Source organism: Phalangium opilio, unplaced genomic scaffold, assembly GCF_054372755.1.
Source record: "Phalangium opilio isolate 3A_F unplaced genomic scaffold, DU_Popi_V2 ptg000003l_1, whole genome shotgun sequence".
In the NCBI taxonomy this organism is placed as follows: domain Eukaryota; kingdom Metazoa; phylum Arthropoda; class Arachnida; order Opiliones; family Phalangiidae; genus Phalangium; species Phalangium opilio.
The window spans coordinates 7,058,862-7,078,897 of NW_028324145.1; the positions used below are offsets into that span (position 1 = coordinate 7,058,862).

The 20,036-nt window shown below is 39.8% G+C and overlaps 1 protein-coding gene across 4 annotated transcripts in view; it reads right to left on the bottom strand.

The window, feature by feature from the left end:
* LOC149717420 (uncharacterized) overlaps positions 1-20,036 on the bottom strand; it is a 91,474-nt gene that overhangs the window by 56,776 nt on the left and 14,662 nt on the right. The window contains exons 1-2 of one of the 4 annotated variants that reach the window (XM_089838827.1): positions 537-3,981; positions 364-398 (exon numbers count right to left, since the gene is read on the bottom strand). In XM_089838827.1, the coding sequence (XP_089694953.1) occupies positions 1,558-3,075 (1,518 nt within the window). In that variant the 5' untranslated portion in view covers positions 3,076-3,981 and the 3' untranslated portion in view covers positions 364-398; positions 537-1,557. Of the gene's footprint in view, positions 1-363; positions 399-536; positions 3,982-15,877; positions 15,965-20,036 lie in introns of those variants that run through there. The other 3 variants (XR_016366770.1, XM_089838826.1, XM_089838825.1) reach the window with 3 other exon arrangements.

A 20,036-nucleotide genomic window follows, 5' to 3' on the forward strand; every position in this document is an offset into this window, starting at 1 on the left:
TTAATTTCAGAGTTTATTTCAATCATTTCGGCAACTCGATAATGAAACACGTGAACAAGGCTTACGTGTCAAAAAAGTACAATGAATGAGCGGAAGTAAAAACATGTTAGTTCTACTTCCGGACGGAAGTGAACCAGTTAACATGATCTTGAAAACGTTTTGGATATATATGAACTTCATTTTCCAAAGTCAATTTCAATCATTTTGGTAACTCGATAATGAAGCATGTGAAAAAGGCTTACGAGTCAAAAAATTACTTTGAGAATCAGCGGAAGTAAAACCATGTTAGATCTACTTCCGGTCGGAAGTGAATCACACTTTCTAATAGGTAACACGATCTGGACGTATTAGTTTCCGACTTACATGAACTTAATTTTCGAGTCTATTTCAACTTGGGGCTGTAATTAGTTGAAAATGATTCTTAGGAAACCATTTTAGAGTGATCAGAATTAAGATATAGGTTAGGCATCATGAACAAAACAACAACGTGCTTTCAAAACCATAAAATATAAATTCAAGGTTGAAATAATTCTCACCGTACAGGATTATCTCCACACGTTGACAAATGTGTGTTGACGTGTGGTTTTGGGCGCTGAAGTTGAGTGGTTTCTTGAAATACGTTGATACTTTTTTTCTTCGGCCATGGTTCGGTTTCGCTCGGAGAAACTAGGACATTTACGTCATGAAAATTTTTCATCATCTTTTCGCTATAGTAGGCCATCATCTCGGTAGGCGGACACATACATCCCTCTCTCTCTTTCTCTCTCTCTAAGGTTTCAAATTCCAGAAGATGTTTAGAAACGAAACGGAAGGAACCCAAAATACAAAGTAAATGAATTCATCCAACGTTGCTTTTGCGTTTAAACATCACGAAAGGGGAAGACTCATTCGCCAAGGGTTCAATAAAAGGGTTAACGGTTTTTTTGGCTCTAAAACTGAAGAGTAACAATGTCAGGGCGGTAACTTTACGTGACGATTTTCTCTCTCTTCCTTTCTCCTGAAGTGTCCATCGAGGCAATACATGGTTCATTCGGATATGGTTAGCTCGTATTAAGTATACTGACGTGTAGACTGATTAAAGACGTAAAAAATAAGAAAATATATCAGGAACGAAGGACCAGACTCGTCTAGAAACGTTTATGGATCGTTTCCAGAGCTTTTGATATCGCGACGATATACAACATTCTCGAATTTTCTTCCAGATTTTTTTGGTTTAATATTCTTTCTTGGAAAGAGGAATTTCGTATACTTATATTCCGGGGGTTGATTTACCTTAGTTTTGTTTTGGGTTTTTGTTTGAGAATAGTCTTAATTTTTTACACAATTATATAATATTCTCGAGCATGAATGCACATTGAAGGCCACACATGACACCACGCTGACTCCTCATCACTTTTACTTGTTTGCGGTTATTTTATTTTTCTTTTAGTTGTTTGTAATGGGTTCATTTCTGGAATATTATATTTATTTATCGACTATTTCTTGAGAGGGGAGTAAAATTTGGCCACCATTCGAGTAAGCGTATAATAGTATTTAATATATATATGTATATTTATTTTAAGTTCGGCAGTCGTTGCCGCGTCCGTCGTGGTGGTGATGGTTTCTATTTCCGGAAAGGTGGCCTCCACCCTCCATGGCCGACTGCCTCATGAGGGGGAAGCGTCGTCCGCCGTTGGAACTGTCCCGTTTTAAGAGGGGAGTTTCGGCGCTAGTTCTCGTAGAGTGGTAGTGACGCGGGTTGTGCAAGGTCGGGAGAAAGGGTAATTGGGGGCTGCACCTTCCCAGAAGGGGTAGTTCCAGTTCGACGTCGTCTAGATCGCGGTCTAAAGAAACGCTGCCGAAATCGCCACCGAGGTCGCGACCCTCGGCTCCGGCGTGTTCGGAATTGTCGCTGTCCGAAAGGCCGTCGCTTTCCATGGAAGCGAAGTGTTTGGGTTCGACGCGCACTCTTACCGTGATGGGGCAATCCGAGAGGTACAATTCCATGTCCATCGAGGTCAAAGAGGCTCTCCTGGGCGTGCTGCACCCGTCGGGATCAGAGATTTCCAAGTCTTGAGGAGACGGCATGAAATCGTCGATAACGGAACACGGCAGAATCCCGCCGGCGGAAGACGAAGAGTTGTTGCCCGCGCAGTTCCGGTCCGTAGTGGTAGCCGCTCCGTAACCGGAAGAAGAGCTACAAGATTGCGGAATGGTCGTCGGGGGCGACACCGACCTGGTCATGAAGAGAGGTAGATCGTGGAGGGTCGGCTTGGAAGCCGGCCCATTCGGGATCAGCTGGATGGTGATGGTCTCACTCATGACGTCGTCTTCCTCTTCGTCGTCTCTGCCAGAGCCGAATTCCGAAGATCCCGCGTGGTGCAAAATGGGCGATAATTGGGGCACTCGCAAGTAGGGGCTGCTGTTTTGCAAAAAGATGCTCGGCCCGTTCAGCTTTTCCAAAGATGCGCCTCCCATCAATAAGCTACCGGGTAGGCGCTCGCCCAGTAGCTCGTGGTGCTCCTTGTCCGATTCCGGAGCCACTTTGGCACCACCGGCCGTTTCTTTCACTTCGCACGTCATGACGCACGCGGCCACCAGGGCCAAACCGCCCAGCCCCATCAGCGCGGGCCCGACGTAAGTCAAATTATGCAAATGGTATTGTCTTTCCTCGTCGAGGATTTCGATCGTCCGGTTGCCTTCTTTCACCGTTTCCGTCGCGAAGGTTTCCGCGTAAAAACCGATGACGGACATACCCGTTCCGATGGCAATGAGCAGTAATCCACCACTCAGAGCTTTCAACGCTTGACAAATGCAACGCAGCGAAACTTTGCTCCTGACCACTTCCCAAGTAGAGGGTTTTTTCTTCTTTTCTCCACCTGGTCCCTGACCGGGACCGAAGCCACCACCTGAGCCCGAGACGGAGGAGTTCAAACCGGAGGCGTTTTGAAAGCCGAGGTTCGGCGGGTAGAGAGGATTGTGGGACGGGGTGCGCGGCCTGCCTCTTCCGCCCGGTGTGGGTGGCACTAACGGACCCGAAGTCCGTCCGGTATTTTGTTGACGTAGCTGGCGGCCGATGACCGCCGCGCTATTCATCTTCACCCCTTCTGGGCCGTGATGATATTCATTTTCTGCCCCTGTCTGTGGCAAGGTGGGCTGGCCTTGCAAGCGCTTTGGGAAAAAAGAACGCGACTCGAAAGCAAACTGTAAATAGAGCGGAACATCTCGTCGTTCGACGAGAAGAAGAAGAACATTTCGTTTTCGTCAAAGAAAGATGGCTCACTCGAAAGAGACGTCGATCGAGAAGAATGGCGGAACCGGCAACGAACCAAGGGCCGGTTCGTCGTGCTAAGCCTTGCCGGCCACGGCATGGTGCGATGACCGAGGCCGAAGCCTAACCGCGCCTTGGAAAAGAGACGCGAGTTTCCTCCTTCGTCTTTTAGCCGCTCTTCACGCACCCGGGAAAAAACCAAAAGGAGATTCTCTCTCCCGGAGAAGAGTAAGCGCGAGGTTCCGATCTCGACTCTACCGGTTTTAGGCCAACGATTCTCTGAGTTCTCTTTCTCTCTCTCCTCTCTCTCTTTCGCTCGCTCCTGACACATCCTGGCAGCGCCTGCGCCACGAGCCCTCCATCCCACCCTCCATACGCTCCCCATTCCGCATCTCTCCCCTAGAGTCCACCTCGCGGTGCTACACCCCTAGCTCTAGCGCTTCCCCTCATTCCCAATAATCCTATATTTACAGACTGGCCAGACGTTGGGAGAGGAAGCGGAAGGAAGAAACGGAAGAAGAGAGAGAGAGAGCGAGAGAGCTAAGGGTGGCGCGTACCCTTGACTACCATTCACAACAGGCCCCCTAACGGGCAGAAAAAGAACAAGTGAGAACGTCTTCAAATTACTCCTAGAAAACTACATCTCAGAAAAATTATCGAAAAAAGTAATTAAGAATGGATTCCAGCCCGAGCCCGCCAATTCATTTTTCAAAAAAGAGTGTTTAGGCTACTACAGTCGTGGGAAAACGAGAAGAGACTCTACCATGGATCAATGCTGTCGAGTAATTAACAAAAAGGCGGGGAACCAAGTAGAAGCAAATGTCCTTGTAAAATGCAACATTATTCTCTTTCATTTGCAACGTAATTTTTAAAAAGACAAAACAGAAGAACTAAAACTCGTAACCGAGAAATAATTCTCGTGTCTGTATGGTCTTAAAAGTGACGAGGAAAGGTCTTAGTATTAAGAATTGAATTAAGAAATATGTATATAAGAGAAAAATATCTCGGGAATTTCTCGTGCTGTGCCTAGAACCATTTCATCTACAAAATTATCCGACTCTTTTTACTTCATTGCACATTCCGTTTGAAACCAAGCTATTATTCCAGTAAAGCGTTTAGGGCACGCTATACACCGAGTTAACAACATAAGTAAATAACTAGCCCAAATAAGTTTTATGAAATGATCGATTATACTTTCTTCCAATTTGGTTTCGAATTTTTTGGTCTGTGTGCTTTTGTGCGTTTGAAATACCATGATTTTTCAAAATAGCATTAATTATAAGAGACATTAAGAAAACCTGTAAGTCAACATCTGGTGCTGAAATCAAAATCTTTCAAGTTTGAAGTCAGAAAATAGATTTTTCATTCAGTTCAATTTTCAAAACATGCTTAACGTGTGATAGTTCTTGCGAATTATAAATGCAGAATGTCTAGGGACCCCGTAATATGGGCTAGAAATGCGAAATCTGTCCCCCATTGAACCTAACCTCACCTAAACCAACCAAACCTGACTATCGTACACTAAATACAAAGGGGCGGGTGTCTATATGTTGCAGTCTTATCCCCCTATTACGAAACAACGCAATACGTGGAATAACTTAATTGGACTTATTTTACTTGAAAACAGTGTCCCTTATGGCAAAATGGAGATAGAAGTTACATTTTCGACTCAAAATTGATTTCCCAATGAACATCCCCCTTAATTTATGCCAGACTTATAAGAAAAATCCTGTATATTTATGGAGAAGTATAAAACAAGGCTGCCTTTGGTGAACTCGAGCCATCAAAGTTCTTTCCTTCACAGGTTCTTCGCTTGGAATTCCAATTTCGCCCCCGTTTTCATTCCCCGGGGTAGTGACCAAAAAACGGAAATATTTTTTTCCCACTGGCTAGAGAGAGAGAGAGAGAGAGGCTGAAATATAAGATACATAAAGTCCATCAGTCCATTTGTGGAAGGAAAGAAATTTGTTTCGCATTAGATATCGAGGGAGCATCTGCAGTCGATGATAGAAAAGCGATCGACGCCTTCCTTTTTGCCTTAGGGAAAGCGTAAGCCTTAGAATAAAAAAGACCCGAATGTATTTTAACACTAACATGAACATCTTTTGAATATTTCTCTGGTAACTGAAATTTTTTAAAGCATTTTTTCATGGGAATACATATTTCTAATAGGAATAATTGTGTACTCGTTTTATCAACGTATCTATAGGCAGATTTTGTGGGAAGAGCTAGACTATGAAGAAATAATCTATTTCGCTGTACCTTGCATGCGCCTGGGATCTCGCGTTGCTACCAACCAATGAAATCACAGTTAGAAGAAGACGTCAGAATAAAAAGAAGTGACGGTGTTCTCAAGCCCGGCCCACAAAACTCGCAGAGATATTCTCATGGGAAATACGGGGGCACTATGATTCCTAAAGCTGTATGTATTCCTAACATTCATAGTATTCATGGTTTGGTAAGGGTTTAGTTAGGGTTAGGTTTCTGTTTAGTTAAGGTTGGGTTACGTTCTTATAGTTGTGTTTAGCTTAAATTCAATGGAGGGAGAGAGAGTAAAGTTTACGTCTTTCAGCCGCCATTGCTAGTTAAATACAAAAACACGTTGTTAACAGTAGCAGACGATTTATTTTTGAATCTGCTTTAACCTCCCTTAATTTAAAAAGTTGCACCCCATTATTCATGGGATAAGGAATCTACTTCATTATTAAAGAAACTGAAGGAAGTAAAGAGCAGAGAAGAGACCCTAAAGCCTCATTTTCAATCCCACCTAGGGCCAGGGGTAAATAGAAATAACAGGAAGTAAAATAATAGAGTAAGGAAAGTGTAGGCGACCCGTGATTCAATTTACCTTTTGCGGCACCGTTAAAAATTACAGCGCCCCTCCGTAATACTAGGAGAATGTTTGAGATGGAGAAGAAATATCGATACGTATAATGTAGCTTTGTACCCCCATCTACGGCAACGAAGTCCTCCCAAGCATCCTATAGGTGTTTTTGTAAAATCGTATGGTACGAAAACGTTAACAACGCCCCCTTTATCTCAAAAATATAAGCTAATTCGTCTTAATTAGCTTCTAAATTTAATTGGCGCTAGGCGGCAGCTTTTAACAATCCATCATCAAAAATAGGGCAGTGCGCAAGGTACCTTGGGAAACTTTCATTGCCACTCCATGTGACATCTTTCCTTCAAGGGTGAACATCGTAATATAAAAGAATAGAGCGCTGATTTGTCGACACAAAGAAGCTAGATAGAAAGCGACAAGTCATAAAAGGTAATACCAGGAGCTAAGGTAAGGTTTCATCCACTCACTCACTCTCTGTCACTTCTATTTGCATTTGATACGAATAAAAAAGTGAAGAATTCGAAATTCGAAAGGGGGAAAAAAAGAAAATTAAATATGAAATATCCGAAATTCGTGTGAAGTTTGAGAAGTACGCTTAAACGATCGCGAGCTATCCCTACTCAAATATTATTTCGACGGTCGGTCGATGAAGGGCTTCTGTGGGCTACATAGCTTTTAAAGGGCCAGCAAAATTCTCCATCTACAAAAAAGGGACTTCAGGATAGAGGGCGCCAAGAACGCTTTTTTGGCGATAAAATGTTGGCTACGGAAAAGAAAACAGGGGATGAATTTTTCCCAATCCTTTTCTTTCTCGCAGACTCTTATCCGGAAATAAAAGGTGAAAGGTAGCGCGGAGGTCAAGATAAATAGGTCATAAGGTTAGAGCTTGGTTTCTATTAGTAAGAGCTTTGCAAGGTGAATCCAATCACAGGTATATCTCTAATGGTCCCTTGAAAGAAAAGGGACATATACTGGGTGTTGCGCAGAGGTCAAGATAAATAGGTCATAAGGTTAGAGTTTGGTTTCTATTAGTAACACCTTTGTAAGGTGAATCCAATCAAAGGGGTATCACTAATAGTCCCTTGAAAGAAAGGGTGTTGCCAAAAACTGTGGTAGAACAGAAATACAATTAGTTCTATGAATGATTTTGAGTCGAAAATGTAATTTCTATGACAATTTGCCCTAAGTGGAAACCGTTTAAAAATTATGATTGCAATTTAATAAGCAAGACACTGAAAAACAAGGCTAATTTAATTAAGGGGCCATCCTTAAAACACTCTAATCATAATAGACTCAGATTAGCCCGTAAAACCCACTGGTTTCAGTCCTAAAAACCCCATTTGGAACAACCCTGTATACATCATTAATTAAATTTAATTATATTATTTAAATATATATTTAAATCACGAAAATCATTAGATAATATTAAAAATAGTGTGAAGCCAACTTACAGGGGGAATCTAGTCAATGCTTTTCCTACGAGCCCCTGTAAAACAACGTTCCCTCATAGCACCGGTGTTCAATTTAAAATAACGTAGACCATTTTCCAACGCAATATATTAAAATTCTGCAAAATGAATATGCTAAAAGAACAATATAAAATAAATTTTAAAGTGCGTGGAAATAAATTTTAACCCCAAATCGCCTTAATTATTACTGTTTTACCATTTTAAAAGGTACGGTCGGTTAAAACCACCCACTTATACGGGATCGTTATTGGATATATTTCATCGCGTAAATATTAATTTGACAGGCTTAACACCCTTCAAAGTTTGGGCTATAGCTTTTAAAATGACGCCGTTTCAAAAATAAATATTTTCTCTTAGTTTTCCTTCCAAGGAAAGTTTCCTTAAAGGAAAAGTTAAAAATAGAATTTGGTTATTTGCTCCTCATCTCTAGATTCCAATAGAGTAATAGAAGCCCTCTACGTTCGACTGTATTAAGCTACTAGGGAAAATAACATGGGGTGCCATTAGTCTATTTAAAATACTTATTTCAAAATTCAACTGAGAATTTTCCTTGAAAATACGTATAGTTACTTCCCACATCCATTATCGAATGTCAATTTTCTATCAGTATACAAAAATAAACCAAATATAAGACTTGAAAATCTGTATCATTATCACCAGGAATGCATACAGATAATCGGAATTATTGTGTAACAAATTCAAACCAACCTATTTAGGCGGATTATGTAGTAATCATTATTTATGACGAAATTTACCTTGCGAATAGTATTTCGCTGCCTGTTGCACCTTGCGCGCTCTCCTGACCAATGAAATCACAGCTAGAAAAACGTCACAATAATAATGCTTGTGGCTAACCCCAGGATGACCCGATGCTTGTAGCCTTCCACTCCTATTAAAATTATTCTCTCTGCACTCATATCCAAGTCCACCATCAAATATTTTACCAATTCGCGCCTCTGACATAAAGAAGAAATACTGAAAAATAAAAATGGCGGGAGATATCTTCCATGGAATATATAAACACGTGCGGACATAAGTTAAAAAGGAAATTAAGGAAGTCGGATCACGTCCGCAGCTATGAGTTCCCTTACACTGAAAGAATAAAAAGAGGAACGTAGCCTGAGAAAAGGGGACTTGTCAGGCTTTAATTTTACCAATGATCTTGCCTATAGAGCTAGCTAGGGGGGGGGCAACGTGACGAACCGAATATCGTCTGAACAATTTCTCGATTATTATTCAAGACGCGATCATCCAATAGGAGGGGAAAGAAGAAAGAGGGCAGGTTGCTTGCTTGCTTCCAATGGTGGTTTTAAAAACTTGTGTAATTCAATTAGGCATTAAGGAAGAGATACCCAAGTATGTGTTTGGCCTAGGTTATGCATTAAGCATTTGAGTCAACCTTTAAAACAATGAATAAACCAACCTTCACCGGAAGGAAGTTAAGCCCGAGTTAGGCCTAAAGAAACTGAGGAGGAGACTAAGAAGACAATGCGACGATACATGGGCTACATTTTTTTTATTATTTAATTCCAAGAAAGGTTAGCTAGCTGCATGGTAGCGTGACTAAAACCAATTTATTCCTCGTTTCTTCAGAAAGGGGGGGGGGTTGAAAGATACCTTCTTTATCTATATCTATCGTCACATAGTCACCTCCCGTGAGTCGCCTTTTGGGGCTTTGTATTAGGATCTCCACCCTTGTGACACGGGGACATCAGTCACATGGAAGGGCCACTACCCTCAGGGAAATATTAAAATAATTCGCAGAAAGTTTACAATTAGCGTGAGTCATAATTTTGAGAAAGTGTCTATAAAACCACCAACACCCTACCAGACGGTAAAAAGGGTTCGTACCAAAGTTTCAAAATCAATTTCTTTGATACTTCCGAATTTACCAGAGTTCTCTTTTTTTACATGTTTGTATTGTATGCACCTGAAGCGAGTAGTGTACACCGATTACTCTGTGCAAGTGACTGACCCCTCGGATCCCTGACTCCATCTTAAACTGACCAATTTATGCCAGAGGATATCAAAAATCAAGCCTAATATTTCTAGATAAGAAAGTATACATTTTGACAAACAAAAGTCCAGAAGCAGATATTTTTCACCCAACCTTGAAAAACGTGTAGGTGAAGATGAAGGCGGGGTTAAAGTTGATTCCAATTGAATATTGGCCAATATCTCAGAGGTTATCAAACATTAAACCTAACATCTCTACATACAAACTACCTATTTGACCTACAAGAGTTCAAGAGCTTTCCCCAACCTTGAAAAACGTGTAGGTAAAGATGTAGACGGGGTTTAAGTTCATTCCAATAGAATATTGACCAATATACAACAGAGGTTATCAAACATTAAGCCTAATATTTTCAGATACAAACTACTTATTTGACCTACAAGAGTTCAAGAGCTTTCACCCCACCTTGAAAAACGTGTAGGTGAATATGCAGGCAGGGTTAAAGTTCATTCAGATAGAAAATTGACCAATCTACAACAAAGGTTATCAAACACTAAGCCTAAAATTTCTAGATACACATTTAAGTACCTATTTTGACAAACAAGAGTTCAAACTGACAGATAGTTTTCACCCAACCTTCAAAAACGTGTAGTTGAAGATGTGGAGGGGTCAAAGTTCATTCATATAGAAAAATGACAAACACTACTAAGCCTTAAATTTCTAGATACACATTTAAGTACCTATTCAATTGACAAACAAGAGTTCAAACTGACAGCGTGTTTTCACCCAACCTTGAAAAACGTGTAGGTGAAGATGTAGGAGGGGTTAAAGTTCATTCAGATTGATTATTTAAGTAAAGGATTCCTTTCGAAAAGGAAAAGAAAAGGGGAAAAAAATGTAAAATAAATTAGATCCAGAAGTCGAGTAGAAGTTAGGCATGCAGGCTAACGCTTCCAGATAAAGTTGCCGACGAAGAAAAAGAAGAAGAGGTTTGGAGCTCGCTAGGGTAACTAGGTGGAAAAGAAAATTGGGTAACATTCATCCCACTCGGACTTTGCAACGTTAACCCAAGCCTACACCTTGTAAAAACAATGCTAGGTCATTGCTAATCTCACCTTCACATCTACTGACCACTGAACCTGCGCTCTTTATTCCGTCCCGCTTTATAAGGGTCCAGAAATATCGATTCTGGAATAGGGTATTCGTTCGGCCTAGTGTGAATATTGACGGAAGTCTTTCTCATCACCAGAAACTCATAATTTGAAGTATATACCAACGGCGTTTTCAGCTTACGAGCGCTCTTGAGGTACTCTAGTCTGCCTTTGATCTATGCTTTCAAAATGCTCCAAGAGCACTCCAAAGCAGTAAATGAAAAACACCATGAAACATGAACATATTGGAAATGAGGGCCAAGTCTTGGCTCATGTACAAGCTGTACATGAACCAAACGCATTAAATGTCCAACACTTGGGCAGCGATAAAATGAATGCACGTAACCATATCAGTGTACATCGTGGAAAAAAGTGCACCAGCAAAAATCATTCGAAGATAGTTCAAAAATACTCGAAGTAGAAAAATGAACAAAGTAAAACGACGATGACAAGGCTTAATTTAGAAGAATTTTACATCAACAAACGAACTTCAACTGCCCTTCTCAGTAAGAATATAGTCATAGAGAGAAAGGGGGGAACCTTAGGACTACGATCATTCGTCGAGAAATGGAGAGAGCCAATCAGGACGGAACATTCGGTGCTAGGCCCGTATATTTATAAGTCATTTTCAGAACACGTGTTCCTGTTTCGAGCAACGATCAAGTCTTTCCCAACCAACCTCCATTCACCCCAATGAGTTCCTGTCGAGTCCTCTAGATAGGTATTAGCAATTGACATATTAGAACAATTTTCCCCCTTCTCTATATCTGATGTGTCTCTCAGTTCCCTTTCCCCATTTCCGTGTTACAGCCGCATGCAGCGTCGCAGTATATATTGCCACGTCAAAACATACCACAATTAAACGAATGTACGATCAATATTGAAGCCGCACTTCCTTATTAATCTCACGACAGACTAGCGCTTAAACTCGAGTGTAACCAAACAACGCATCGATTTCTTCACATAAAATAACAAAAAAAGAACGAAGATTGTAATGACATACATGGCTTTGGTTGTAAAAATGCAACAAAATATTTAGTACTTCGCATTAACCAAGTTTCTTATATGCAAGGTGTTTCTGATAAATCTACCATAAATTAAACCATGTGTTATTTGGGTCAAACTGAATGGAAAAGGTCATCAAAGAACATGAGGTTTACAACATTTAGTTACGTAAGGAGATACGGGCTCCCAAACATTGATTGGCCCCTAAAAAAAGGAGATAGTCGCACATGTGCCTTCAAAAGTCTCCAATCTAAGAACGTTTTTGAACCTTAATCTATGGCAGAAGTGTATTATTAAATGGGTGGTAGAAGTGTGCGTATGCTGGTCATGTAAAAAGCTAATTACACTACGCTTATGTGACCAGCTCCTTGTTTTAGGGGCCAATCAATGTTTGGGAGGACACATCTCTGTACCTAAATGTTGCAGACCCCATAAATGCTCTTTGGTGACACTTTCAACTCAGTTTGACCCTAACAACACTCCCTTTAATTTATAGTAGTCTTATCAAAAACATCCTGAAAAAAATAATGATATAAAAAATCACTATATATCAACCTGGATAGCGACGAAGCATATTAAAAAGTAAAACGTGGGTGTAGATAGAGTGACTTGCCATGTACTATAACCGCTTGGGTCTGTTTTTAATATCACCATCAAAAGACAAGCTTTACTGGATGGATATAACTTTAGTTCAGACTGGACAAGAGGTGGGGGAGGGAGGTATATATTGGGTTCAAACTCAATCATTTTTCTGACAACGCACCAACCCCTTCAAGCCCGTCCAACAATCTATTTTGGAAGCAAAGCAATCCCGTCACCGAAGAGCTAGAGAGAGTGCATGCCCATCCGGGGAAGGCGAAGTTGGGTAAACAAGCTCGCTCCACTGGAAAATACTATTAGAGGACTACTTGGACGGACAGCCAGGGATAAATCTATCTACTGTATGGTGTACGAGCCGATTCGTGTCAAGTAAGTAGAGAGAAAAGAAGTCTTACAAGAACTAACCCTGAACGCAATCACCAGAAAATTCTAATCAAGCGAATCGTATAGTTGAATGACCGCGCCAGTGCCTATTTTGGGCCTTGATCTCTCCCTCTCTCCCACTCTCTTTTTTGCTCTTTCAAATATCTTTTCATTTCGTCTTCCAGATAGAGCGTATCTAACATTTTTGACAGCGTTATTAGTATCTCTATACAGGGGTGTTTGTCTGCCAAAAATAACAGATTGGGTTTAGGCGCGCTATGCACTCTATTCAAAAGGTCGCATTATCGTCTGCTTGGTTGATGTATGGATGGTTAAGACGGTATATTCGGACGGTATGTGGACGCAAATAGCTTATAGATGCAGCTTCAAAGTCAGTCCTGCACCATTACCAATCAATGTATTTTCTTAAAGAAAAAGATCACGGTTCTACAATGCATGTCTCGCCATATTTAGAGGCGTCTGCTAGCCAGAACCCCTTAGGATTATCCCTACGGGATTGGTTGAACCAATCCATTGCGGCTTCTGGCCAGTAGACGCCTTTAAACATGGCGGGGCATGCAGTAGTCAGCGTTTTTAAGACCAAATAAATGGTAATTACTTTAAAATAAGAGATCGTTTATATTTTAAAATATTCTCCCTACTTTTTTTTTAAAAAAAAAAAGACCATTCTTTTAAGGTATAATATTATATTGCCTGAACTTTTCTTCTAAGAGGACAATGTGGTCAAACAACAGACTCTCCTTTACACCCCCGGCTTTTGAACGAACACCAAAGTTATTTGACCTTTTGACCTCATTATCAATAAATTTATAGGTTTACTTTACGCGATGAAGTGATTCTTTTATGAAATAATTTTCTATTATTAACATTAATTTACCAGCCTCTTGTTTACTTCAACAGATTCAAAGTAGTAGGCCCAGTAGTAGTACGTAGGAAGCCTAAATTAGGTTTAGTAAAGTGTAAAAATGTCACAGCTAAGTACATATGGATGGCGGAAGGTTAATTACTCGAATAATTAAGATGAAACGTCTTGGTAAGGTTTTTCCGAGTACGAACTTTACTTAAGAAGTCTTAAGGGTCTCTTTTACACGGTAAGAATCTTAACCGCCATCCAAAGTGTCGCGCTGTCCTATAGGACTCGTTGACGGAGAGTTCATATATACGATAATGACAAAAAATTACCTAGACTTTTGAACGAAAACGTGTAAAAAAAAAATAAAAAAATAAATTACGCCGCTCTTACCTAAAAACCGGCTAACATCAAACGACACCATTCTCATAGACTAGTTAATCCTAATAGAGTCTTTTTTCCAAACTGCCTCACGACGTGTTTAAGTATATCAGGTATAAAAGAATACGCGAATACAGCAGTCCCATCTGCGTGGCGTTATGTATATTATGAGAGTTGGGGAAAATACGGGAAAATATGAAAGGGCGCCTAAAGCGATTATAGAAACGCGATTTTATGCTGGAAAATGCGTTTCCACATCGATTGTAGCTTTGATATTCGAGGTTATACTTCGCTAATAATAACCTTCGCGAATTATGAAAGGCTTTCTTAGTGAGCATCAAAAAGCGATATCTAGTTTACTAAGGCCACATTTGTAGCTATATCTCCAGTCCAAACATAGATCCGGAGTTAACCCCCGCCTCTAAACTACAACCAGCATCTCATTGGTTCTTGAAAACTCACGTCAGCGCGACGTGAATGACGAAAATTACGTATTTTCCGACTGAGGAGAGGCGAAATAGACCGGGCTCCTTTTACGTCGCCCCTTGTATTTTGAAAGGGGGGAGGCTGGGACAATGGCGCGCCAATACTTAGGCATCTTATACCTTCTCCCTAGTAAACTAGATATTGCTTCTTGTGAGCATCTAGCACTGAATGCACTTCCTTAAAAAACTAGCTTCATCATCGTGGATAAATACTCAAGGGGGATCTGGATTGAACTTGTCTCACAAAGAACACTACGAATACAGACAGACAACACTATTGGCGTCTTATAGCAAACCCACCCAGTATAAATGAAAGCCTCAGACTGTTTGGGGGCAAAGGAATGAAAAGAGGACGGACTACCAAAGGGAATTCTTGTCGTGCAAACAGAACGTTAAAATGATGGCGAGGCACGAACTGCAATAATAATGTAACTAATTACTTCACTCTATTTGATATTTGCCCACAAAATGTAACCAAACTCGGGAACCTAAACTTTTACGAATTACAACCATTTTGCGCTAGAAAATAGCCAAAATCTGCTAGCAGCATTTTCCCCGAGACCTCTTATATTTAATCACTAGTTATCACGACTGTACAGCTCTTTTCCACGGCGCTCCTGGATTTTCAAAGCTGTCCCTTTTTGACGGCGTAACACCGTCCAGATCCAGCTGGGCGATGGGCCCTTTTCCAAAGTTTTAACCGTCCCAGTTATACAGGGTGTACCACCAATAAGGGTGGTAGAACCAAACTACAGTGAGTTCTATGGGAAATCAATTTCAAGTCGAAAAGGTAACTTCTATGACATTTTACCTTGAAGGGTCACCGTTTAAAAGTTATGATTAGAGTGTTTTACGGATGATCCCTTAAATTTCAGTAAGAAACTGAAACTCAATGCTGATTTAAATAAGGGGGCATCCGTTAAACAATTTAATCAGAACTTCCTTAGAATAGCTGGCCTTAATGCAAAATGTCATGGAACATTTTCCACTCAAAATTGATTTCCCATAGAACCCTCTGTACCATCCTGCTTTAAACACCCTGTATAGTTGCAGACTCAGTGTCTCTTTGAGCAAATTTGCCTACTAAGAGATGAGAGGAGAAAATACGGGTTTGATGCTAATATATATAACGAGGATGCTTCACTATAAAGTTTAAACTGAGGCATATTCCCAGGGTCCTATACACATCTAGCAATATAGACTTTGGCGGGAAACATCTCGCGCTAATAGTACACAAGGAGCACGTGGGGGGTAAAAGTTGGCGGGAAAATTTCCCTTAATTTTTAATCGATTCGATTTATGTTTTAGAAAACTAATGAACGCTTCTTGTTTAAAACGGCACTAATACGGACTATTTCCTTTTCTATGGAAAGTAATGTAGTATGTCACTCCGCCTATACGTTTGTCAGTAGTATCATTGCAGATACAGTCTTGGATTATATATACATAACTTACAACAGCTTCGAAAACGACACTAAAAGAAGAGTCAAAATTTAAGGTACTCACGTAAGTTCCAAGATTAAGGAAGGATATCTAAAGTTGGGCCAATAAGGTTAAAGGTCAAGGTTATCCGAATCTTCAATTTGCGCATGTCTATAAATAAATAAACAAAAATAAAAAATGTTAAAGTCTAAATTAATTTAATAAAAAAACAGTACATTTCCTACATCGGCGAGTAAAAGAATTTTTCAGGACTCAGGGACCATAAACAACATAGCAGCGACACAGGGAATATTCATCTACACTGAGTAAAAATAATAAATCAAGAAGTGGGCGGGTACTCTAGTAAGCTAACGACGTTATAAACGATATTAGATCTTTCATCATTTTCTAGGTATCAACTTAAAGATTCCCAGTACCGCTTCTACGTTTTCCTGACGAAAGAGGGCATAAAAAGGGGGAGTTGAAGCTACTAGCTTTGTAATATCCGGTTCACCGTACTTCAACCAATAAGAGGGCAGAGAAAGATGCGCACGCACACAGGAAGCTTAGATGAAAACTTTCAAAGCGAGAACACTACTACAGCCAACCCCCTCTTTATATCCTCTTTGCCCTAACCCTCCAAACAGTAAAGTAAGCACTCACTGCTTACGTCAATAAAGGGATACCATACAAGCTCCTCCTACATCTCAACGAATCCCCTCACTCCGCATCACAATAAAGATTCCGCGTGTCGTTTCTACGATTTCCTAACCAAACCCCTAACGCTACGAACAATAAAGTAAATCTTTAATTAATTCTGAAACAAAAGAGGGGCGAATGTATCACTTTCTTTAATTAAACCAAACTGAAAAGAAAAAGGAAACAAAAAACCTCTTCCTCCCCAAGTTTGGGACCAAGTTATACGCCACCTAAATAAAATTCCACCAAAAATTCATGACAAAAAAAATCGTTAAAATGTATAACAATGGGACAGGGATTAGGCAGGCCTTGAAAAATAAGTTGGTCCCTTGGGAGTTTTGGGGAAACCAAAAAAGTGCTCCCCAACATTTCTTTCGGCTTCAGCGCCGATACACAAAAGAGTAAGTTGGCGATAAGAACTCGCAATAAACGTACTTGGTGTACAGGCTACAAAGACTATATAATTTTTCATTAGTGCAAAAGGGTTCATTTCATTTTGTGGCAGCCATTTTGAAAGATGGCTGACGGTAAATTCAAACCAAAAGGCACAAACACACGGACTGCTTTATTACATGGGTTCGATTTCCCTGCCATTTCCAGGGTTTTATCAAATATATTTCAATGATATTTCCAGGTGTAAGGAAACCTAGTAACTGCAGGAGTGGTTTTTTTATTTTCGGAGTTAGGTCCTGAAACCCGGCAAATTTCCCTGAATTTTACTAAATATTATAAATTTTCCCTGAATTTTACTAAATATTATAAATTTTCCCTGAATTTAAAATAGTCAACAATTTATTTCCCTGACATTTCCAGGTTCTCCAGGTGTCTGTACAAACCCACGTTAACCCAATGGAGAAAATGTTTACGAACATTTCGCTTAGTTTAATGGACATAAATGGATCTTTAAGGTAGAAACAAAGTTGCATCTGCGCACGCGCTTACAGAAAACGAGGGTTTCTTGCGCAGAATGTTTAAAAAGATCTATTCCCCAGGTTCTTTCTAGTTTCAGTTTCGCCGAATATCCCTGGCCAAAAATTAACGCGAGACGACCTTACGTCATCACAAATTGTCTAATAAGAGGTGACATTTTTTATCCAGTAGAAAACAGAGGACCAACGTTTGATTAATTGACTTTCAACTTTAGCGGGTTGGTCGAACTTTTTATCTGGGACGTACAGACCTTACAAAAATTAGGCCGCGATTTTTGAAAAGGTTAAAAATTACATGTTAGAATAAAGAATAAATGTTTTCAAAGAAAGAAAGAGGTTTGTATTTAAATTCGAAATGAAAAGGGAACATATTTAGAAACACAATCTATTTAGAATGATGGCCAGCTAGGGTTGAAAATTACTCCTTTGAAATAGAACTACATCCGTTCGTAGCATGCTCCAACTCGTGCTAAGAGAATCAACCAAAAGAAAGATGTGGAAAGAATCTTACGGTTTTTCTTATTCGAAATACAACAACAATAAAAAAATTTTCTATCTTTGAACTAATGGAGTTTTACCTATTTTTTTCTTTGGCCAACGTTTAACAATTTGAAAGGAACGGTGAAATATATTTAGTAAATTATGTCTAAGCTAAGCCTACTTCAAGTTTTTACCGAATTTATCAGGGCTAAAATAAAGCTACTTTATAGCCACTGTAAAACAGCTGTTCCTCATACCAAAGGTGTTCAATTTACATTCTAAGATAAACATTGTGTAGACAAACGGGAAGTTTCCTGTCTAGTGTTTACTGATATCAACCATGCAGTTGTGTCAAATTTGTAAATTAAGGAACTTGTTTACTGTTTCCCTTGTGGCAAAATGAAAACTTAAAATTTTTGACTCAAAATAGACCATAAAACTTTTCGTACCACCCTAATTGGAGCACCCTGTATATATCACTAATTATTTTTCATTACAATAATTAAAATAAATTTAAATCATTAAACTTGTTAGTCAATTTCAAAAGTCGTGGGAAGCCAACTTACAGGGGGAATCTAGTCAATGCTTTTCCTACGAGCCCCTGTAAAACAAATGTCCCTCATAGCACCGGTGTATGATTTAATAGCTCTAAGAGAAAAAAAGATAACTTTTCGACTCAAAATAGACCACAAAACCCACTGTACTAGTTGTACCACCCTATTTGGAACACCCTGTATGCATCACTAATTATTTTTCAACATATTAATTAAAAATACAATTAAATCATGAAAATTATTAGTTAATTTCAAAAAATTGTGTGAAGCCCACTTACAGGGGGAATCTAGTCAGGTTTACAGGTTTACAGGTTTAAATTGTTCGCTGTACAATGGTACACCCTTCTCCTATGAGCCCCTGTATAACAACTGTCCCTCATAACACTTGTGTATGATAGAAGTTACATTTTCGACTCAAAATCGCTTACAGAACACACAGAGCTTCGGTCCTACCAAAATTTCTTTTTCGCAACACCCTATACAATACTAACTCACAGAAATTTTGACCTACAGAGTCTACAACGACATTATTGGCAGTTCACACCACCTTTAAGGATGGCGAGAATTTCCCTCCCAAGTTAAGGAGGAAGGAAGCGGCAAAGTCTAGCCGGGAGACCAGAGAGAGAGAGAGAGAGAAAAAAAAAAACCTATATATGAAGAACCTTAACGGTTGGAATTTTTCGGTTATCGAAAACGAACATGGGTATTTTTTTTCTCGGTCTCTCTCTCTCTTTCTCTTTCTCTCGCCATCTTCATCTTCTTCCTCTGGAACTTTCCACATCCGTTCTGTGAATCCTTGGAGGAGAGAAAAAAATTCAAGAGCGGGAAATGGGGGAAAGCACTCTTATTTAATTACGTTCTGCCAGTCTGGAATCTCCCACATTTTATTTTTTTATATACATCCTTCATTTTTTTCCAGTCATTTTGAGAGGAAATGCTGTAGAACCAAGAAATGATGCAATTCACCCAAGAATGCAAAATGGAGATAGAACATTATCGACTCAAAATCGCTCAAAGAACATTCCCCTTAAATTAGAGCAGACTAAAACGATAGTGGCGCCATGGGTAGGCGACACAAGCTGTAGTCTACCTTTGATTTCAATTCAATGGGACTAATAAACTAATAATGGCGTATTCAATTTACTTTGCAGGGTTCGGACGAAATTTTTATATTGAAAATCTCTGATTTTTCCAGCTTACCCCTGACCAATATTTCCAAAAAAGGTGTTTACCAGAGCCCACTTCAAAATTACACCTGGCCCTTATTTATCATTGCTCGAAGCATTGTTTGATATAACAAACGAAATCTCTGATCTAGCCCTGACTTTTTAAAGAAAAAGCGCTAAACCCCCGACTTTTGCCAATAAGGTGTTTACCAGAGCCCATTTCACACCAGGCCCTTATTTATTATTGCTCGAAGCATGGTTAACAAACGAAATCCCTGATCTATCCCTAACCTTTTAGAAAAAAATCCCCGACTTATCCAGGTTTCATACGAACCCTGCAAGTTTGGGACATCAATGTGAATATTCTCAAATATTCACAATAATCTTGAATAAATTCAAAAGAAAAAAAGCGGAA